At 35.2% G+C, this 23,576-nt stretch overlaps 2 protein-coding genes across 2 annotated transcripts in view; both read right to left on the bottom strand.

The window, feature by feature from the left end:
• Positions 1 to 1,405: 1,405 nt before the first annotated feature.
• Positions 1,406 to 23,576, bottom strand: part of LOC114472539 (H-2 class I histocompatibility antigen, alpha chain-like) — a 57,650-nt gene continuing 35,479 nt past the window's right edge. The window contains exons 5-7 of the mRNA XM_028461863.1: positions 4,833 to 4,901; positions 3,060 to 3,113; positions 1,406 to 1,512 (exon numbers count right to left, since the gene is read on the bottom strand). Of these exons, the coding sequence (XP_028317664.1) occupies positions 1,430 to 1,512; positions 3,060 to 3,113; positions 4,833 to 4,901 (206 nt within the window). The 3' untranslated portion in view covers positions 1,406 to 1,429. The remainder of the gene's footprint in view (positions 1,513 to 3,059; positions 3,114 to 4,832; positions 4,902 to 23,576) is intronic.
• Positions 14,819 to 22,589, bottom strand: LOC114472538 (major histocompatibility complex class I-related gene protein-like). Its single transcript, XM_028461862.1, has 7 exons — positions 22,295 to 22,589; positions 21,378 to 21,656; positions 20,654 to 20,971; positions 20,474 to 20,569; positions 20,329 to 20,346; positions 15,181 to 15,220; positions 14,819 to 15,005 (listed from the first exon to the last, which is right to left on the bottom strand). The coding sequence occupies exons 1-7, from the start codon at positions 22,572 to 22,574 to the stop codon at positions 14,978 to 14,980; spliced, it is 1,059 nt and encodes a 352-aa protein (XP_028317663.1). The 5' UTR covers positions 22,575 to 22,589; the 3' UTR covers positions 14,819 to 14,977.

The raw sequence follows: 23,576 nt of genomic DNA, 5'->3' as shown, positions 1-23,576 counted from the left end.
AATTATTCTCAATATGATTAACTATATAATTTAATAATCTAAATACTTAAATAATTGCACATATTCAATATAAATATCAAAAAAGCAGCTTGTGTTTAAAGTGCTTTGGAACCATTAAGCACAATGTTTTACTAAAAACACTACACAACATATCTAAATGATAACTCTGATCCACAATGAACATGATTACCGATAAAATTATTGATTAAATTCCATTGATAACATAATTGAAAGGAAAATAAGAAGGTTGGCATAAACAAGTGATCACTATAGGACCGGTGTTATAGTTTAAGTAGTGACCATTTTAACTGGCGACCGACTTCCGGTAGCGTGGCTTGTTGCCACAGCAACGGCAGATGTGTTGAAAAAGGACCAGGTTGCTAAGGTGCCCTCGTTGATGCCGGGTAGCTTTTATTTACGTTGTACAATTTAAAGCGTTAATATGTGATAGTGTTTACAGCTCTGTGTGAGGAAGCATCACATTATAACACCAGACTTCACGGTGCAAAGTGAACTCACTGCAAATGTTGTAAACAGGAAGTTACGTGTCTCGCACTTCTTCAACCCTATGTGTTTTTATTGTTTTTACAAAATCTACAGTTTGTATAATACGATGAAACAATAAAACAATGAACACGTATATGATCTGTCATTCAAATAAATAAACACTTGAGTCGCATCCACTGGGAATCGATCCTGCGTCAATGAGAAAAAATAAATCCTTACCAGTGTCTGAGCATTAACCGCTGGGACACTAATCAGCTGTCAGCACATGATTCTAATCTCTACATACCGTTTTTACCAGAGGTCGCAGGGGAATTGCACCATTTCCATGTTAACTTGTGACCTACCTGTAGGAACAACATCCAAAGCGTATCTTTTTTTTTTCCTTTCAAACTTTATTCAAACATATAAAACAGTAAAATACAAAAAGTGCAAATACAACCACCAGGGGAAACATACAGAGGTACAGCTTCAGAGTAAAACATTAAACAAAAACACAAATCAAAAGTCTTGATGGCTTTCATGTTAGTGGAGTGTTTTTATCTACAACCTGGTTTTATTGGTCATTTCATCTGCTCATCTCTGCAATAAATGAATTGGAAAATCCGACAGGACTTCAATGCCTTTTGGTACTTCACTTTCACCTCTTTAAAAAAAAAAACCTTAAAAATGAGTAAATGTTGTGCCTTGTCTGTGTTTATTATGGCTTCAGCCAATTTTACCTATAAATGTATACATTTTACAGAATTATATGCATATTGTATCCATAATTTATAGATACCAATATGGATGATATATAGATATATAATATACATTTCCATATCAGTAAGCTTTCTAAAAATGAACTTCGTTTGTGAGGATGAATATTTCCAGGGATACAGAGTGTACACAGAATGATTAGAAGAGATTTTAAAAAGTGCAGCTTTTAAGTTTTAATCAGAGGTGTGTCGTTCCCAACGGTGGAGAAGCTGCCTACAGATGACCTGGAAATGACTGATACGTCATCATCTGTAAAACAATAAAAACAGAACGTGGGTTAAAAGACCAAGTAGTTGTTGATAGAAAAGTCTTTTATATTTATTAAACAGATCAGCAGCAGCATTAACACTGATTCTCAGAGAAATACAATGATGGTCAGAAGAATTTTAATTTCTTCAATAACTTTTTGTTAATTCAGCAAACATGAAGAAACTGTCCAGTTTACACCAGTTATGATACTTAGGGTCTGCACATCCACAAAGAATGGAACTCAATCGCTAATAGAACCAGAATTTACACAGTGCCTGTGGTGGCAGTCGGCGCCATTTTAGCGCCGTATCTTCAAAATAATTTACTCTAATCATAAACCAGCACTGACACACCCACAAAGTTTGTTATCTGAACACAAATTTCACCTCAGGTGACAATAAGTGGTATGACCACACCCAGGGGTGGACTGGGACAAAAATTCAGCCCTGACATTTTGTGTCCAGACCAACCCACTACATTATCAATGACACCATGTAGAAGCTGGTCAGTGGATTGGTTATTTGATTTTTGTTTTCAAATTGAAAAACTAAAATTGAAATTTAAGGCATATTTCTTCATCAGGATCAAGAAAGGATAAAGAAATATTTAAAAATTGGTTGATTTTCCAATTTTTCTTTCTAAAACCAGAGGACAGAAATACCAGAGGACAAAAACAAATAAAAAGCTCCTTTTTTCATTATGGTGAGATCGGAAGTTGTTCTTTTCAAAATAAGAGCACATATGAGGACGCTGATGTTTTTCTGGCGTCAAATGTATGGCTTTGTTCTTTTGTTCTTTGTAAATTCTGAACAATAAAACTATTGATAAAGTATATAGATGGATCGAAAGATTTATTTATTTATATATATATATATATATATATATATATATATAGTTGTTACTGTTTTTTTCCTCTTGAAGCAGTAGAAGAAATGACACATTGTCTCAAGGAAGACAACCTGATAGCAGGTAAACCTCTTCCACCCTGGGTGTGATATGCATGCAGAGATTTCTGCAGATGATGAGCCTTTTTCTGTCATGTCAACAAACACCTCAGAGTTAGATTCCAAAGACATTTTAGTCTGGACTAAATATTTTTGTGCTCTTGCCAGAACACAACATTGTTCTCATACGCGCTTTTACTTTGAAAACGGCAACTTCCAGTTGCACCGAATGAAAAAAACAGGCGTTTATTTTTAGAATCAGATAATGAAAACCAACTTCTATTTAAAGTTTAACCATTCTCAAAATCTCTTGAATTTTAATTTTTGAATTTAAAAAAACAAAAATAAATTACGGTAACCACTTATTTTGTTATTTGGTTCCTTTTTGTGAACAGAAAACCCAATGACCACAAACATACATGGACCAGTACACTATAGTGTATGATGAGGATGCACATGACATGAACTATGACCCATGGACCCATTCTGCAGGGATTTAGATTTACAACAAAAACAAATCTCTGTAAACTTTGTTTTTGACTGTAAAACCACACAAATGGTCAAACATAGAGACAGAACAGCATCAGAGGTACATGGACTAACCATTCATCAGTGGACTGTCAGTAGTTTCCTCAGAGGTCATGATCTCCACTGACACTAAGAAGAAAAATAATAATAAAGAAAGAAATCAATGGTTATTAATCCACTAAATCACAGATATAAAGACTGTTAGGGCTTATACTACGAAGCTAGATTTCCACTTATCGCGCTAACTTCCAGGATTTAATCAGTGTGTGCTGTCCTACAAAGCTAGCTAACATATTACAGAGCTAAATCACCATGGTAACTTTCCACCTCCTGACCAATCAGTTCTCTGTCCAATAAAAGGAGGATCATTGTGAACACGTCACTGTGTGGATCTGATGTGACGCTGACAGGAGAGAAAATATTTAGACATTGATGCAAACCTTTCATTTACCAATGACATCCTATAGGACACACATAGGCAACTGGTGGCCCGGGGGTCACATGCGGCCCTCGGTCTAATTTTATGTTCCCCCCAAAGTAAATGTAGAAAATCACAGAAAATACAAAAAACAAGAGCAAGAATATATTAAAAAAATACAAAGAATTACAACATTGCAGGAAAATACATTAAAAGCTGAGACAAAAACAAAAAACTCCAAAAACACAAAACTACTGAAAACTTTCACACAAAAGTGAAAAAAACGTCAACAATAATGCACAAAATTACTCTAAAAATAATACAAAATTACAGAAAATGACAATAAAAGTACACAAAAAGACAAATGAAACACGAAAAATGACTCTGCAAACCCACAGTGCCAACAAACAAGGAAAATGACACAGAAAAACACAAAAAATACTCCAAAAAAAAGCAAAATGACATACACACAAATACATAATGACTCCAAAAAACATATATTTTACAGGAAAAATACACAAAAGAACAACAGAAATGCACAAAATGCTTCACAACGAGCAAGACAACAACAAACATACACAGGACGACAGAAAAACACACAAAATTACTAGAAACTCTTTGTTCTTTCCTGTATTAATGCTCATATCGCTCATTATTCTAAATGCTAACATGAATGTTGATCATGTGACCCTCTAAACAAACACATTTTTTCCAGTCCTGCTGTGATAAAAGTTGTCTACCTCTACAATAGGAAATATAGAGATTAATATCTGATGAACTGAAAGTAAAGTAAGTAAAATAAGTAAAATAAGTTATCTGATAAAGCCTGTGTGCATCGGATGCTTTCAGACCAATAAATAAATAAATTAATGAATTAATTCATGTATTCTGTGGTGATGCTAAGATCCTCAGTCCTGTAAGATGAATATTGTCCACCTTATGATTTAGGCTGATCTATATAAATGTAGCATCAGAGCCACAGACAAAGTGAAAGTGAAACTAATCATAGTGTTTGTTTATTCTCCATTTATAATCTCACTAATTTAAGCATTAACACTCATCAATTCCTGCATTATTTACTCTCTGCTTTTACTGCAGCAACAATGTAGTTTTTGGTCTGAATTATGGATTTTAATTCTTCATATTTTTAAAGAATTATTCCTCAATTGTGACGTAAATCTCTCTCCACAGTTTCTCCATGATTGTGATTGGTCTAACGCTGTAATCTACTCCTCTGTCATAAGAGCACACGTAGCCAGGCTGAAATCAACTCACTTAACTTAATGAGTTGTAATCTAGATTCATAGGACAGCTTCTGTCTGACAGACAATGTTTGGTTAGGTGAAGCCCACTAACAGAGATAAATCCAGGATATAATAATCTGGCTTTGTAGTATAAACCCTTAATGATCAAAGCTCAGATTTATTTACCCTGTTGCTGAATGTTTGGGTTCTTTCCTTTCTTCTCTTCTGAGTGAACAAAAAATCCCTTTTTAACACCTACAAAAAAGAAAATACATCAACAAAAAAGATAATTTAGAGCAAAGTTAAAATACTTTCAATCAAAGTCAAATAAAAATTTTATGAAAACAGTTTTTATTTATTTTACCTGGACAGCTCTTCCTCCACAGGAAGAATCCAGCGATGGCCATCAATGGTAGCACAACAACAAGACCTCCAACAACACCACCTACAACACCTCCAACACCTACACAACAACAACAACAACAGTGTGATGCTGCTTTGTGTGAGTCAGCTCTGAGTGTGAAGTCAGTGAGTCTCTCACCTCCATCAGACTTTCTCCAGTTGCTCAAAATCACACTTTTGTCCAGAGTGACTGTGAGATCTTCCTCCACACCTTTAAGCTGAAACACACAGTCGTACCTGCTCCAGTCTTCAGCTCTGATCAGAGAAATGTTCAGGTCAACGCTCATCTGGAAGCTCCCATCATGGTTGGGGAGCATCTCTCCGTGGTCCACGCCCTCAAACACCTTCTCCTGGTCTTTCCTCCAGAACATCACAGCATAGCGGGGGTAGAAACCTGTAGCGTGGCAGGTGACTGGAGAGGAGGGAGTCCTCTGGAGGAGCTTGATGGAGGGAAGATCTGCAGAGGAAAGAGAAGGAGCACACAGTGAGCTTTAATGATGAAGAGCAGGAGAAGGAAGGAAGGAGGAAGAGTTGATCTGAGAACATCTCAGCCTGAATGTGGTGAAGGAAAGAGTCACTGTGAGCTTTGAACAGCAGCTCATTGAAAGGATGTTCAGTGTGTTACTGCTGCTGTTTGTGCTTTACAGCAAATATCTATGGGACGCCCATTGGAAAGTTGATCATGATGAAATAAACACAAACTTTGAGCAACATTTAGCAACAAACCATGTTTAAAAAACATGTGACTATTTTATGTTACTTTTGACCAGATTTACAGCAATATTTGATATTTACTTTTCTCGTAAAAATATAATGTCAATATTAAATATTAAATGATAAATCTAAAATATCAAATCTAATGTTAAATATGAAATGCTAAATCTAAATTATTAAATCAAAATGTTAAATCAAAATGATACATTTAAATATTACATCTTAATGCTAAAGCTAAATGTTAAATCTAAATCTTAATGCTAAAGCTAAATGTTAAATCTAAATCTAAATGATAAATCTAAATGCTAAATGTTAAATCTAAATGTCACGGGTGAAACTGAATATTTAGCTAATATGTAAATTCACCAGATGTACCAAAATAAAAGCTCAATCAAAGGACAAACAAAGACAAGAGTTTAAAGTGAAATCAGTGAAATGTGTGAGAGAGAAAGAGAGAAATCAAAGTGTGTTGTTGTGTAGAGAGAGATACAGATACAGGTGATTTACACTCACTGTGATCACACTTTTCATTCTAACAGATAAAGACAGAGGAACATTGTTGTGTTCATGTGTCTGCAGCAAAGGAAGCTCAGGGGAGTTTACCTGTTCTCATCAGGGAGCTCCGCCCAGCGTTCACGTACTTCTTCAGCCACTCAGGACAATACTGAGTATAGTAGTATTTACAGTATGACATCATATCTTTGTTACTGTCCCACTTGAGTTTAGTGATGAAAGCCTGTTGATTGGCAGGGATCCATGTCTCTGACTTCAGGTTCAGACTGAGGAAATCTTCTCCATCATAACCATCCTGACAATAACCATCAACATCTCCAGTCTCATCATCCCATTTACAACCAGAAATCCTCTGGTAAACATGAACACCTGAGAGAGACAGACAGAGAGCACATTAAAGACAAAGTGAGTCACAGACAGTCTGTCATCAACACACACACATTATTGAACATGAATCCACAAATAGATGAAGATTGTTCTAAAAATGTGTCTGATCTGATTGTAAATGTGTTTCTATTGATCATCTGTTTGATTCTTTACCAAATCCTTTCAGCACTGCAGGCCTCCATTCTGACATGGAGCCACTTTAAAGACTTTTGAAGCCTGAATGTGAACAAAGATCTAAAAGTTGGATCCAGTTTTAGGAGCAACACAAAACACAGCTGCATTACTTTATCTCACCAACAGGAGGCGCTACTACATGTGACTGTGGAAACAGAAGAGCTTCAAGTCTCTCACTGACACCTTTAAGGTCATCACATCCACAATACACAACAATGGAGAATCTAGTGACTCTGAGGGACGACAGAGGAAGTGCTGACATCAGCATTTTTCCAGCTTTGGGAATGGTTCCTGCAGCATTCACTTAGTGATGCTGTGCTTTCTATTCAGGGTTTGAAGGAGACGTTTTCAGTGTGTCCACACGTCTGTTTACAGCTACACAACAAGCATTAACACACACTGTCACACATCAGCATTAGAAAGAACAAGAGAACTTTAACAAACCTCCAGTTTGGTTGAAACGCTGCTTTGCATTTTCAAGGTTGTGTTTGAGCCTCTGCTGATCTTCCACGGCTCTCCTAGTCTCTCTCTCCCAGAACTGTTGATCTGTTATGTCTTTCATCCAGTCCTGTTTGGGCACTGCTGTCCTGCTGTTACTGTCGTAGTGAATAATCTGAACATCATCAACATAACCAACAGAAATAAACTCTGGGAAGTTTGATACGTCAGAGGAAGCCGTGTAGAAATATCTCAGAGTGTGCAGCACTGTAAGAAAAAGAGTCATTCATTCAGATTTACAACTCATTGATTGTATTTTTCAATGAAAAAATACAATCAATAAAGTTAAACATCAGCACAAACCAACAAAATCACAAAAAGCTTCAACAGCTTCAGCCACTAAGGGGGAGGAGTCAACTACAATATCAGTTTATTACAGTGAACCCAAAAACAATAGATGAAACTGTTCAGCAGTTAAAGGCCTGACATATACAGTATTTAATATATTTTACACTACGGTTATTACGAGTTGCTGAACAATTAATAGGTGTGGTTGAATAATCAGGTTGATTTTATCCATTAATAATTAATCAACATTGATCAATAGCTCAGCTGATTATTTGTTCTGGCTCTAATATGTAACTTTTTGCTGCGATGAGTTTCTGTTGCTCTATGTTATGCTTTATAAGTTGCCACAGAGTTTTTTTCCTTTATTATCTTATATTTTTATTTATTTCTAAACAAACCTACATTTATCTAAAACTCTGACTGGAAAACGCTAAAAGCTAAAATGTAAATTTAATGTTATATTACCATAAATAGCCTTAGGCTTTTGTGTCATTATGACTCATTTTAATTTGAACACAAAGTTAATCTTTGTGTGTGAACTTTATCAACGGTCAGTGAATGTTTTGGTCATTGAATTTTCTGTTCAGAAAAGGAAATCCAAAAACAAATAAACAATTGATTATTGATTTAAAATTGAAAAACAGAACCAAAAACAGGTGTTTTTTTTGTTTTTGTCCTCTGGAAGTTGTTCTTTTCAAAATAAGAACACATATGAGGACCATATATTTTTCTGTGCAAAATAAAACTCCTCACATATCTTGCTGAAAACCCCTTCCACTCACACTTTGGTGCAATATATTTGCAGTGTTTTTACACATGACAAGCCTTGTTTTACCATTTCAAAAATATTTTCCAAAGACATTTTTAAACAGCAGGGAAAATATAGAAATAATTGATATATTTTGGTGCCAGAGATACAGCAGCGACCTCATATACAGTATGTGCTCTTATTTTGAAAATAAACAACTTCACCATATTAAAAATAAAGTATCTACTTGTACGGTTGCCGTACGGACAACCCCCTGGTGCTATTGGTATATTTACCAAAGTACACGTACGTAGCGTGTTATGGTTAAGGTGAGGTTATAACCCTATAGTGCAACAATTTTTAGGGTCAGGTTTAGTCACATGACCTAAACTGAATAGCCTAGGGGAGTGGTGGCCTAGTGGTTAAGGACGCTGGGCTTGTAATCGGAGGGTTCAAGCCTCACCTGGGCCATCACTGTGGGATGTTGAGTTAAGTCCCTTAACCCCGAACTGCTCCCCAGGCACCGCAAAAATGGCTGCCCACTGCTCCCCAGGGATGGGTTAAATGCAGAAAATACATGGCCAATTAAAGGCAAAAGCCCTGATTTAATCTTTAATCTTAAGTATAGAGAGAGTGGCAACAACAGAAGTCCAAAATACTTGACCGTCACGTGATTCATGTAAGACTGAATTTTGTCCCAGAAGTTAGTGGCGTGCCATTAGAATCCATTGATTCCTAGTGACATAACTGGGATTTTTAGTAATTTGTCGTCAATAACTGCATTGATTGACAATATTTATACAGTACACCGTCATATGTAGGTCTATATACAATAAATGTTTATGTAGTTCCATAAATAGTTTTTTTCCCTAACGTAAATTTGTATTAATGATGAGTGTAAACAGCTAACTCACCTGCTTTTTTAACGTAGTTAAGGCCAACATTAATTTGGTTAAAAAACGTGTTAATATGTATTATATACAGTATGTAGTGCTTTGAATTTTAATTTATTTATGAGTCATTTTGTCTGTTTATGTGGCATTTCCTTATTTTTATGTGTTTTTGGCGTTATTTTCTGTGTTTTTGTTATTTTATGTGTTTTTGGAATCATTTTCTGTGTATTTGGCATTTCCTTATTTTTCATGTGTTTTTGGAGTTATTTTCTGTGTTTTTGTTGTTATTTTGTGAATTTCTTTGAGTCAAGTTGTCAGTGTAATTAAGGGAGCTTAATAATTGATGTCATCATTTAGATTGTTCCATATTCCCTGAACTGAAATGCATTTTCCTTTTGTAAATGTTCTCAATTTGCATTTTTTATATATCTGTATTCCTCACTATAAAAGCTAGCTTATCTGCTTTTTTTACGTAGTTAAGGCCAACATATTAATTTGGTTTAAGAATGTGTTAAAATGTATTGTATACAGTATGTATTGCTTTGAATTTTCTTTTTTTTAAAAAGGCGGTGGGGGGAGTAATTAAAAAACACCACACGTTAATGGGTTTAGATACGATGATAAAAATAATAATAATATCTAATATGATTATTTAAACGTCTTAAAGTTAAAAAATTGCTCGCTGTGAGGCTTCATGAGCCGCCATTGTTGTAGAACAACGAACCACTGGAGTTGTAACAACTCTCTCTCTATACAGCTCTGGTTAAAACCATAGAATGTCGGTTTATTGATACGGCAAACGTACATACCTGTTAAAAAATGGGCATTTTTTGTTTTGTTTTGTTTTTGTCCTCTGGTGTTTCTGTTTTTTGGTTTTAGGATCAAAAATTTAAAATCAACAGATTTGTTTGTTTATCCCTTTTTCACCCTGAAAAAACTTTAGTTTTTCAATTTGAAAACGAAAATCAAATGATCATTTTAAACATACTGACCAACGACCAACAATAAAACGTTTTGTTTTTATAATTTGTACATAAAACATATGTCCTGAGAATAGAAACAATTCTAAAAACCATGTTAAGACTTACCTGAAGTTACAGGAACAGACAGCAGACTCAGACTCAGGCAGAGAAACAAAAACAGCCAAAATGAAGAATTCATTTTGGCTGTTTTTGTTTCTTTCACATTTATCGCGAAGGTTCAACTCTTCTTCAGAAGAGCAGGTGCGTTTGTTCTTGTTTCCTTCTTCCTGAAGAACATTGAGAGGGTGGATAAAACAAAACGCATCATGGTTTCTCTCCACCAATAGGATTTCACAGAGGGCGTTACGTCATCTGTCAGGCCCTCCTACTCCCCCTCTGGCTGCAGGCTCTCTCTCACTGTGGGTGTGCTTAAATACATGAGTGACTTCAGCTGTGCAGGAGCTGAGCTGCAGCCAATCACCACTCTCCACTCTCCACAGCTAAAGGAACCGGTCGTCAGCTCCACCTCCACCTCCTTGCCAGATCGTTTCCTCTTCCTCAGTCAGATCCTGCCTTCCCTCCACTCCTGCACCAGCCTGGGCTCAGCCACACGGACTACTCTGTGAACTACCTGCCTCTTTGTCAGCTCACAGACCTGCCCTGGATCCCCTGTTCTCTCCACGCACCAGCCTGCCTCTGTCAGCTCTCATCCGGACTCTTCACCTGCAAACAACTAACGAATAAGTACTGAAAATAAACATCGTCATTGCGTTCATCACCAGTCTCAGTCTCCGTCTCTGCAATTGGGTTCACTACTGGATACAAGCCTAACATCATCTGTCACCAACTATAAGGAAAAATCTCAGGTTAAAACGAAACTTAAACTGTGAGACGTTTCACATTGACTTGTGATTGTCAGAGTCAAACATGAGCTCAAAGATAAAGACAAACATGCAGGAAGACATTTTATTAGTCAAAGCACTGTTTTAAAAAGTTTAAATCTTACAGTATTTATTTTAATTAGAAGATGTTTTACATTTACAAACAACAATCAGTTATTATAGTTAGTTAAAGATGACAATTACTGGTGATTTAAAGCAATACAAATTATGTTTAAGATTATTGATTTATTTATTATTGTTTTATTATTTAGGGGTCTAATGTGTCTGTTTTATTTGATTATTTAGGTATATAAACATGATTTGTTTAACATGTATTAATTTGAATTTTTAAAAATACAGTTATTCTTATTTGTTGATGATTTAGACTTTGTGCATTTTGGGTCAAACTGACTTTTAGTGTTAGTCTGATGCCTTATTTATATCTGATTTGTCTCATCGCTTACGTACTTGGTTGTGTTTTTGTCAGATTAAGATTAAGTTGAAATCAGATGTTCTAAAACTGTTTGAAAACCAGATTTTCCACCAGCCAAATTTTTTCCAGCAAAAATAAACTACATTATGATTAACAAGTAGATTTAAGCATTCGTGTTTTTTAAAATAGTTTTTGTTTTAGATTATTACAGAAATAGATTAAAATGGTCAAAACATAAACATTTAATTTAAAATCAATGATGTCTAAAAGGTGTAATATGGAACTTTGGGTGTGTCAGAGAAGTGAACCTTTTATAAAGTAGATTCTCATAACTTAATAAATAAACTTAACTCAGATGAAAATTGAATCCCTGGAACACTGAAGTTAGAAAGAATAGAAGTACTCAGTAGTAAGAATTACATGTACTGTAGAGGAAACATGTTTTACTAATATACATGCTCTTCAAATGTAAACAAATCCCACTCCCCACAAACTGTATAATGCACATTTTAAAGGTGAACAAATGGTGGAATACCAGCCACTCACGACTCGACATCCATTTATTAATAAAACTCCTCAATTTCTTCATTATTTTTCCCTGTGTCGGCAGAAGCCTTCATTTTTTTGCGGTTGAGGTTTTTCAACACCCGATAAATATCTCCACGTTTGGTTTTTGCTAACTAATTTTACAACTTAATTTCAGCTCCAATTGTTAGTTTTGCACCGTTTCGTTTGTCTTATCCGATACCAAACCATAATAATCACGCTAACGTAAGCACGTAGCCAATTGTTGTATGACACGTCATGATATGGTGTTTATTGAAAATGTAGGATTATGTAACACATACTGAGATTATTAAGCAAAGTAAAATAATAGTGAAATAAGTATTTAAGTATAATTTTAGACTAGTAAATCAATAGACTAAGTACAACTCAAGGAGAGAGGAACAGAAACTGAAGAAACAGACAAATTGCTTTTAAAGATACCATGTATTATGTGAAACAAGACATTTAATAACATCAAACATTGTTTTGAATGGCCATTCAGTGCATATGTACAGTGTCAAGTATGATAACTATAAAGAATATTAAGTTCCTGAGAACCCTGTTGCAAATCAAAATATAGAACACTTAGAAAACTAATTATTCAAGATTACAATACTAATGAAGAAAAGTCAAATAATAATTCCTTGGATCCTGATGTTCAATTGTCCATTTCCTTCACACACAAATGAACAGTTCATTGACCCAGGCAGGGATTTAGAGTCCAGAGGTAGGTTGTGTCGTGTGTGAGAGCAACAGTTCATATGCTACAAGAGCCTCTTACCTCCAGGATTAAGCAGGAAGTGGGGTTCAGTGCTGGAAGACTCTGAGTTACAGGTTCTCCTGGATACAGTGGCTTTAATGCCTTTCCATAGCTCACCATCAATAACCTGGTCTGTGCAGAGAACAGGACCACGTAATACAAATATGTCTCTACAATTCCTTAAATAATACAGGTTGTATTATAAATAAATTATATTCTATATATTAGTCAAATATTGTACAATATTTTTAATTTCATGATTCTCAGATTATTAAATTATTCTCAATATGATTAACTATATAATTTAATAATCTAAATACTTAAATAATAGCACATATTCAATATAAATATCAAAAAAGCAGCTTGTTTACGATATACGATGAGAACACAAAAATACACAAAATGACCAAACACACAAAACCACAGCCAAAAAAAAAACAGTTAGAGAACATTAGCAAAATGACTGCAAAATACACAAAATTAAAATTAAAAAACACAAAAAATATTGAACACATTTTCTTATTATTCATTCAATGTAGTACAAAATTCTCCAAATGCAGATTTTACAGCAAAAATTAGAAAAACACACAAAACAAAAGTATGCAAAGCGACCGAAAAATATACAAACAGCAAAAACACAAAAAATACTAAAACATACAAGATGACTAAAAATTTACAACAAACTGAAAAGAAATAGAAAATGACAGCAAAGATACACATAAACGACTCCAAAAACACAAAATAATAAAAAAAAATACACAGAATAACAAAGAAAACATACAAGAAAACACCTTTTGCTTTCATTCAAACAATCAAAATAGTTTTTTAGAATATTAACGTTGAGGGCCATCGCTTTTATTAACCATACATATAAAATATATAAGTATTAAAACATTAAATTATACTGATATTAAATGCTCATTAAATTAAGAGAAATAATCAAATAAACCCCCCATGTGAAAAAAATTATATTGTTTGAAACAAAGAAATTTTCTTAGTCTTGACTTTGTTTACAAATGTATTTATTCATGTATTTATTACAAGTGTATTTATTTACTTTTATAATATCTGCTATTCACAAAACTATTCACACTCTCCAACACGTAACAAACATATATATTGGTGTTCTTAAAAAAAAAAAAAAAAATCTATATATATATATATATATTTATATAAATCGCAGTGTATGCCTGCCTTTACAGTATATATATATATATATTTGAACAAAAACAATAAAAATACACATTAAATGACAAAAAATGTTAAATAAACACAAAAAGAAGAACAGCAATGAAAATAAGAGCTGTTATCCAAACAAGGTAAATACATAAAACCCACACAAATCTCAGGCGTGGATCCATCTCGTGTTTAAAATAGATTTAAAAAAAACAAAAACTCAATAAAAGTTATTCCTCATCTTTATCATCCTCAAAATCATATTTCTTGACATCATCAAACATCCTCCATATCTTTTCAAATGTTTCATATTTCTCTTTCATTATGTCGGTCATTTTAAAGGAAAACTCATTAACATTTGTCTTATTCACTATGTAATATTTGGATTGTTAATTTTTTACCAAAACATTGCATTTTCCCTTTTGTTAGGGGGCATGTTAATCAGGATCTGTTCATTTTCAGGAAAATTATATTTTTGGAGGTATATATTTAACCCTAAAATTCTTAATTCAGGAGCCAATGGAATTATTTTTTGAGTATTTTTTTCCAACTACTAATTTCACATTTTCCCAAAAATCTCTGGTCGTCTAATGCATTTCCCAGTATCTTGCAACCCTATTTAGGGTTGCAAGACACTGGGAAACGGTCACCAGATGCCTTTAAGAAACTAAAACCATTTTTTTTTTTTTTTTTAACAATTTGAGCCTATTTCTGCAACTACACCAAACTTCCCACATTTTAACCTATTTACATCTCTTTTTCTTGCCATATTTTTGCTCCTTTTAATGTATTTTTGCAACATTACTCCAATTTCTGCCACTTCTCAACAAGTTCCAAAACCTTTTCTGCACATGTGCCAATCTGGAGGATCAACATCTGCACTTGTGACAGGTTGGACTTGAAGTCAAGTACAAAGTGATGTTTGTTGTGGTGCGTTCAGGAGCTGGGTGGTGTTATCATCCCTCTCTGCTCCTCACTGGTCCCCTGAAGGAGCAAACAGAGAGACACATTATTACACAGCTTTATTATCACATCAATCAGCTTTCTGATCATAAAACATCAATGTCATGTTTAGAACCACACTAACACCTCAGCTCCATCTAAAATCTGGGTTGGAAGACATCATGTGATCACTTTGTCCATTTGATGATATACTCACAGTTCTATCTCTGACGCTGAGGAAGACGAAGTGTCAGAGGCTGAAAAACACATCAAATCTAAGTTTAAAGTCAGTTGGAAACAGACAATAAAAAGTAAAGTAATGATATCAGAAAAAAACTACTTGAGTATTTATCTTTTTGGTGACTTTACTTTTACTCCTTACATTTTAAAAATAAGCTCGTTACTTGAAAGACTTTAAAAATGACGACACAATGTAAAAGGAAGCAAACATTCTAAAGTTTTTCAAAATTTTAAACTCAAAGCTGCACTGAGTTTAATTCAGTATTTGCACTGTTTTTTCTTGACACCTTTTATCTACAGATGTTTTTTATAATGAGTGCTAAATTATCCAGCTGTTCAAAGGAAACAAATTTAACTTGTACTTTGTATTTCTACAAAATAAAAGATTTGGAATTTGTTGGTTTAAAAACCCTGTTTTATTATTGAAGAGACATTTCTTTTACTTTTGTTACTTAAGTACATTTAGTAGCATGTACTTTTTTTTTTACCAGTCAATTTTTTTTATTAAGTATCTATACTATTACTTGAGTACTGAAGACTAGAACTTTTACCACCTCTGGTAATAAGTGATAGATATCAGTCCCAACAGGGTCCTCACTTTAAATTTCCTACATTTGTGACAAATTTCTATTTAGTTAAGGAAAGTTTTATTTAATAATTTGAGGAAAATAAAAGATTTTGTCAAAATTACGACTTTTTTTCCCACAGTTTACCATAACATAACATTGAATTGCTGTGAACATTCCTACTAGGGCTGGTGATATGGACCAGAATTCATATCTCAATATATTTTCTCAAAATGGTGATATATGATATAAATCTTGATCATTTTATTCCAAATAAAGTCTGACCAGAAAAACAATTCTGGGTTAAATTTGCTGATGCAAAATGCTACACAGACACATTTATTAACAAACAGCTGATCAATATGTGTCACTTTTGGCTTTTTCACCTGTAAGGGACAGCAAGTGTGAGTGAGTTCTGTAGTGTGGTGTGTTATGGGGGAAGGTCTGGGTTAGAACGCACTCAGGAATCCATCTAACTTAGCTTTACATGTCGTTCTGAGAAGTAAAAGCAGCGACTCCTAAAACAAATATTTTTATACAAAATATATATATTGATAGATGCGATGTGGTAGTTTTCTATATCGCCAAAATAGAAAACTTGATACATCTTAAACTATATCGGAACTCATGCTGCTACTCCCACCTACACACTGTATTTATATATTAGTATTAGTTTTAGTATTTATATATTAGTATTAGTTTTAGTATTTATAGATTAGTATTAGTTTTAGTATTAGTAAATGTTTTATCTGTTGTAAAAATTGTATGTCTACCTTTAGTATAGGAATGTCTTTTCTGTTATGCCTGAGCACTTTATCTGTTCACCGTGGGAAGTGAGAAACGTCTTCTCGATTCCCTTGTATGTTTGTGCATGCAAAGGAATTGACAATAAAGCTGACTTTGACTTTGATCTTAAATCTCGATACAGTGGTATGCAAAAGTTTGGGCACCCTTGTAAATGTTCATGATTTTCCTTAATAAATAATTGGTTGTTTGGATAACAAATTCCTGTTAAATTTATCATATAGGAAACAAACACAGTGATATTTGAGAAGTGAAATAAAGTTTATATGATTTACAGAAAGTGTGCTAGAATTATTTAAACAGAATTAGGCATGTGCATAAGTTTAGGCACCCTTGCATCTTATTGATTTTAATACTCTTAGCACTAATTATTGGAACTCAAAATTGTTTTGGTAACCTCAGTGATCCTTGATCTCCATACACAGGTGAATCCAATCATGAGTCAGGGTATTTAAGTAGGAAACTTCTAGGTGTTTCCTCTTTGCATCTTCTCTGATTAGTGGCAACATGGGAGCCTCAAAACACCTCTCAAATGACCTGAAAACAAAGATAATTCAACATCATGGTTTAGGGGAGGGATACAAAAAGCTATCCCAGCGATTTAAGCTTTCAGTTTCAACTGTGAGGAACATTGTGAGGAATTGGAAGACCACAGGCACAGTTCTAGTTAAGGCCCGAAGTGGAAGACCAAGAAAGATCTCCGAAAGGCAGCGGCGCAGGATGGTGAGAACAGTCACAGTCAACCCGCAGACCAGCTCCAAAGACCTACAACATCAGCTTGCTGCAGATGGTGTCACTGTGCATCGTTCCACTATTCAGCGCACTTTACACAAGGAGATGCTGTATGGAAGAGTAATGCGGAAAAAGCCTTTTCTCTGCACACGCCACAAACGGGGTCGCTTGAGGTATGCTAAAGCACATTTGGACAAGCCAGCTTCATTTTGGAACAAGGTGCTGTGGACTGATGAAACTAAAATAGAGTTATTTGGGCATAACCAGGGGCGTTATGCATGGCGGAAAAAGAACACAGCATTCCAAGAAAAGCACTTGCTACCTACAGTAAAGTTTGGTGGTGGTTCCATCATGCTGTGGGGCTGTGTGTCCAGTGCAGGCACTGGGAATCTTGTTAAAGTTGAGGGGCACATGGATTCCTCTCAATATCAGCAGATTCTGGAGAACAATGTCCAGGAATCAGTGACAAAGTTGAAGTTGCGCCGGGGCTGGATCTTTCAACAAGACAATGATCCTAAACACTGCTCAAAATCTACTAAGGCATTCATGCAGAGGAACAAGTACAACATCCTGGAATGGCCGTCTCAGTCCCCAGACCTGAATATTATTGAAAATGTATGGTGTGCTTTAAAACGGGCGGTCCATGCTCAGAAACCATCAAACCTGACTGAACTAGAGATGATCTGCAGAGAAGAATGGTCCAAACTACCTCCCACCAGAATCCAGACCCTAATTGGAAGCTATAGGAAGCGTTTGGAGGCTGTTATTTCAGAAAAAGGAGGATTTACAAAATATTAAGTATTGTTTTTCTTTTGTGGTGCCTAAACTTATGCACATGCCTAATTCTGTTTAAATAATTCTAGCACACTTTCTGTAAATCGAATAAACTTTATTTCACTTCTCAAATATCACTGTGTTTGTTTCCTATATGATAAATTTAACTGGAATTTGTTATCCAAACAACCAATTATTTATTAAGGAAAATCATGAACATTTACAAGGGTGCCCAAACTTTTGCATACCACTGTATATTGCCCAGCTCTAATTCCTACATCATAAAACAGCCTATATTAAAACATAAATGGGTACATGAAGCATATTTGTTTATTTAATATACTAACAGTTCATATACAAGTCAATTCATTGCATATTTACTGTTATTTTAACGTTGCTTGTCTTTAAGTTAGACATTAACATTTTATTTTCATTACATATATTTTTATAATTTTTCATGCTCACTCATGTGGTTCTCTGGTATTCACTAATGACTTATTAGACACATTTGTTGCAGACTTTACATCGTTTAACACTTTTTGAAATATATATATATAAATGTATATTTGTGGTGCTTGTGATTTTTCATGCTGACTTGGGTCGTTCCTTCCGCTGTGGGATACGTTAAAATCTCAGTTATTAATCTAACAGAACGTGTCACTGTGTCACATCCTGCTGCTCTTTAGGAAGATAAACTCTGTCACATTTAACTACGTATTTACACCAGTTCTTTGTTTTCTTTCACCAGAAGGTCTTCTTACATTCATCCATCTCTCTTCTGAGTTGTTTACGGGTTTGTTGCTACTGTCAGCACAAACGCCATCACTAGCCTCGCGAGAACTGCCACCTGAAATGGCCTGAGTGGCAATTCTAGCAAGGCTAGCAACGGCGTTCAGTTTAGTACGGCATCTTTTAATTATCATTACATTAAAATACAGGATATTTACGGAAAATACTAATATGGGATGATGCCGGAAAGAGGGGTAAAATACGGGAGTTTCCCGGCCAAAATGGGATACTTGACAGGTATGTTTATTCCCCCTTTCTTTTTCTCTTTCTCATGGACCGACCCCGCGGCCTACCGGCCCATGCACCAGCAGGCCCCCCTGAGGAAATCCCCGGTGTCCCCGTACGCCAGTCCACCCTTGCCATCATGCGATATAAGCACCAGGAAAACTGTGATTTCCTGTAAATATATTTGATTATCATTTACACAATGATCCAGGTATAAAGAGGACTCTTGAATGAGAAGTCAACACTTCTAAAAAAAAAAAAAGCTCCAAATCCTGACATTTCTCCACTTTTCCTGCTTTTAACAAATCAAACTTTGATTAAAAAAACATGTTCAGGAAATTAATCCCTTAAAGTTCATTTTGAATAATATGTGAAGGTTTATTTTATTAAGACAACATTTTTTCAGGAAATTGACTTTGATCTACTGACAAGCTTCGACTGTGAACTGCCAGCCTTCCTCAGAGGTGTCTGCTGATCGTCTCTTCTCCAGAGACCATCAGGTGATAATGGGCGTGGCCAGCCTGACAGAACTGTCAAGTTGGCCACACCCAGGAGGAACTCATACAGACACATCAAATCGATCAGCAGATGCCTCTGAGGAAGACTGGCAGCCGAAAAATGTCAGGAGATCAAAGTCAATTTCCTGAAAAAAACAGTGAACAGAATTAAATCCTCGTCTTGCTGTGAACTTTGTCCCAGTTTTTCACTTCCCCTAAAGTAACGTTTAGTAAAACACATTTTTATGATCATTGCAGTAACTCAAGAGTTCCATGTTTTAAAAGACAAAGTCATGACAAACACATAAATATCAAACACATAAATATCAAACACATGCACTTCAGATGTTTGTTCAGACCTTTATGATTAAAAATACTTAAAAACATATGTTAACAAACTCTGATTATGTTTAAAGTTACATTGATTAAAAAAGATGAATTTGTACTTTCATATTTTATTAACGGCAAAGCTTAAAAAGCAAAAGATAAAAACTGGTTTATTAAACCATTGTTTTTATCATCTAAGAGTGATGAGCATCTCCACCCATCATGTCCATCTAGTGGACAAGAGGAAATACTGATTCTTTTCAACACTGAACATATTATAGGAAATGAATCAGTAAAGTTCACTTCAGATGGAAACAAAAGACCAAAGGATTCATAAAAAAATCATTCATATTTACATTAAAGTCAATCATAAACACACAGAGTAAACATGTAAATATCAGAAGGACTCACTGTTCGCACGTTTGAACCCTGAATGAAACAAAAAAGAGAAAAAGGAAAATTATTGATTAGATTGAGAAGAAAGTTCAAATAAATTCAACAACAAAAGTGAAATAAAAGTGTTTTAAGATCCATAAAAACAGTTTTCATTTATTACCTGCAGAGCGTTTCCTCCACAGGAAGAATCCAGAGACAGCGCCCAGCAGAAGAAGAAGAAGAAGAAGACCTCCAACAACAGCACCAGCAACAACACCTACACAACAACAACAACAACAACAACAGTGTGATGCTACTTTGTGTGAGTCAGCTCTGAGTGTGAAGTCAGTGAGTCTCTCACCTCCATCAGACTTTCTCCAGTTGCTTAAAATCACACTTTTGTCCAGAGTGACTGTGAGATCTTCCTCCACACCTTTAAGCTGAAACACACAGTCGTACCTGCTCCAGTCTTCAGCTCTGATCAGAGAAATGTTCAGGTCAACGCTCATCTGGAAGCTCCCATCATGGTTGGGGAGCATCTCTCCGTGGTCCACGCCCTCCAACACCTTCTCCTGGTCTTTCCTCCAGAACATCACAGCATCGCGGGGGTAGAAACCTGTAGCGTGGCAGGTGACTGGAGAGGAGGGAGTCCTCTGGAGGAGCTGGATGGAGGGAAGATCTGCAGAGGAAAGAGAAGGAGCACACTAAATGTTAAATCTAAATGATACGTTTAAATAATACATCTTAATTACATCTTAATGCTAAAGCTAAATGATAAATCTAAATGCTAAATGTTGAATCTAAATGTCACGGGTGAAACTGAATATTTAGCTAATATGTAAATTCACCAGATGTACCAAAATAAAAGCTCAATCAAAGGACAAACAAAGACAAGAGTTTAAAGTGAAATCAGTGAAATGTGTGAGAGAGAAAGAGAGAAATCAAAGTGTGTTGTTGTGTAGAGAGAGATACAGATACAGGTGATTTACACTCACTGTGATCACACTTTTCATTCTAACAGATAAAGACAGAGGAACATTGTTGTGTTCATGTGTCTGCAGCAAAGGAAGCTCAGGGGAGTTTACCTGTTCTCATCAGGGAGCTCCGCCCAGCGTTCACGTACTTCTTCAGCCACTCAGGACAATACTGAGTATGGTAGTGTTTAAGCTGTGACATCATAGCTTTGTTACTGTCCCACTTCAGTTTAGTGATGAAAGCCTGTTGATTGGCAGTGATCCATTTCTCTGACGTCAGGTTCAGACTGATGAAATCTTCTCCATCATAACCATACTGATTATAACCATCAACATCTCCAGTCTCATCATCCCATTGACAACCAGAAATCCTCTGGTAAACATGAACACCTGAGAGAGACAGACAGAGAGCACATTAAAGACAAAGTGAGTCACAGACAGTCTGTCATCAACACACACACATTATTGAACATGAATCCACAAATAGATGAAGATTGTTCTAAAAATGTGTCTGATCTGATTGTAAATGTGTTTCTATTGATCATCTGTTTGATTCTTTACCAAATCCTTTCAGCACTGCAGGCCTCCATTCTGACATGGAGCCACTTTAAAGACTTTTGAAGCCTGAATGTGAACAAAGATCTAAAAGTTGGATCCAGTTTTAGGAGCAACACAAAACACAGCTGCATTACTTTATCTCACCAACAGGAGGCGCTACTACATGTGACTGTGGAAACAGAAGAGCTTCAAGTCTCTCACTGACACCTTTAAGGTCATCACATCCACAATACACAACAATGGAGAATCTAGTGACTCTGAGGGACGACAGAGGAAGTGCTGACATCAGCATTTTTCCAGCTTTGGGAATGGTTCCTGCAGCATTCACTTAGTGATGCTGTGCTTTCTATTCAGGGTTTGAAGGAGACGTTTTCAGTGTGTGTCCACACGTCTGTTTACAGCTACACAACAAGCATTAACACACACTGTCACACATCAGCATTAGAAAGAACAAGAGAACTTTAACAAACCTCCAGTTTGGTTGAAACTCTGCTTTAAGGTTTCAAGGTTGTTCATGAACATCTGCTGATCGTCCATGGCTCTCCTAGTCTGTCTCTCCCAGAACTGTTGATCTGTTATGTTTTTCATCCAGTCCTGTTTGGGCACTGCTGTCCTGCTGTTATTGTCGTAGTGAATAATCTGAACATCATCAACATAACCAACAACCACAAACTCTGGGAAGTTTGGTACGTCAGAGGAAGCCGTGTAGAAATATCTCAGAGTGTGCAGCACTGTAAGAAAAAGAGTCATTAATTCAGATTTACAACTCATTGATTGTATTTTTCAATTAAAAAATACAATCAATAAAGTCAAACATCAGCACAAACCAACAAAATCACAACAACCTTCAACAGCTTCATCCACTAAAGGGGAGGAGTCAACTACAATATCAGTTTATTACAGTGAACCCAAAAACAATAGATGAAACTGTTCAGCAGTTAAAGGCCTGACATATACAGTATTTAATATATTTTACACTACGGTTATTATGAGTTGCTGAACAATTAATAGGTGTGGTTGAATAATCAGGTTGATTTTATCCATTAATAATTAATCAACATTGATCAATAGCTCGGCTGATTATTTGTTCTGGCTCTAATATGTAACTTTTTGCTGTGATGAGTTTCTGTTGCTCTATGTTGTGCTTTATAAGTTGCCACAGTAACCTATGTTTACCATTTTTGAGTTTTTTTCCCCTTTATTATCTTATATTTTTATTTATTTCTAAACAAACCTACATTTATCTAAAACTGACTGGAAAACGCTAAAAGCTAAAATGTAAATTTAATGTTATATTACCGTAAATAGCCTTAGGCTTTTGTGTCATTATGACTCATTTTAATTTGAACACAAAGTCAATCTTTGTGTGTGAACATAACTGGGATTTTCAGTAATTTGTCGTCAATAACTCCATTGATTTACAATATTTTTACAGTACACCGTCATATGTGTGTCTATACATAATAAATGTTTATGTAGTTCCTTAAATATTTTCCTTTTCCATAACGTAAATTTGTATTAATGATGAGTGTAAACAGCTAACTCACCTGCTTTTTTAACTTAGTTAAGGCCAACATTAATTTGGTTTAATAATGTGTTAATATATATTATATACAGTATGTATTGCTTTGAATTTTCTTTTAATTATGAGTCATTTTGTCTGTTTATGTGGTATTTCCTTATTTTTATTGTGTTTTTTGAGTTATTTTCTGTGTTTTTGGAATCATTATCTGTGTATTTGATATTTCCTTA

The sequence above is a fragment of the Gouania willdenowi genome, chromosome 11, assembly GCF_900634775.1.
Source record: "Gouania willdenowi chromosome 11, fGouWil2.1, whole genome shotgun sequence".
Taxonomy (NCBI): domain Eukaryota; kingdom Metazoa; phylum Chordata; class Actinopteri; order Blenniiformes; family Gobiesocidae; genus Gouania; species Gouania willdenowi.
Note: the sequence above shows the minus strand (reverse complement) of the source record. Positions and strands in the feature narration are given on the sequence as shown.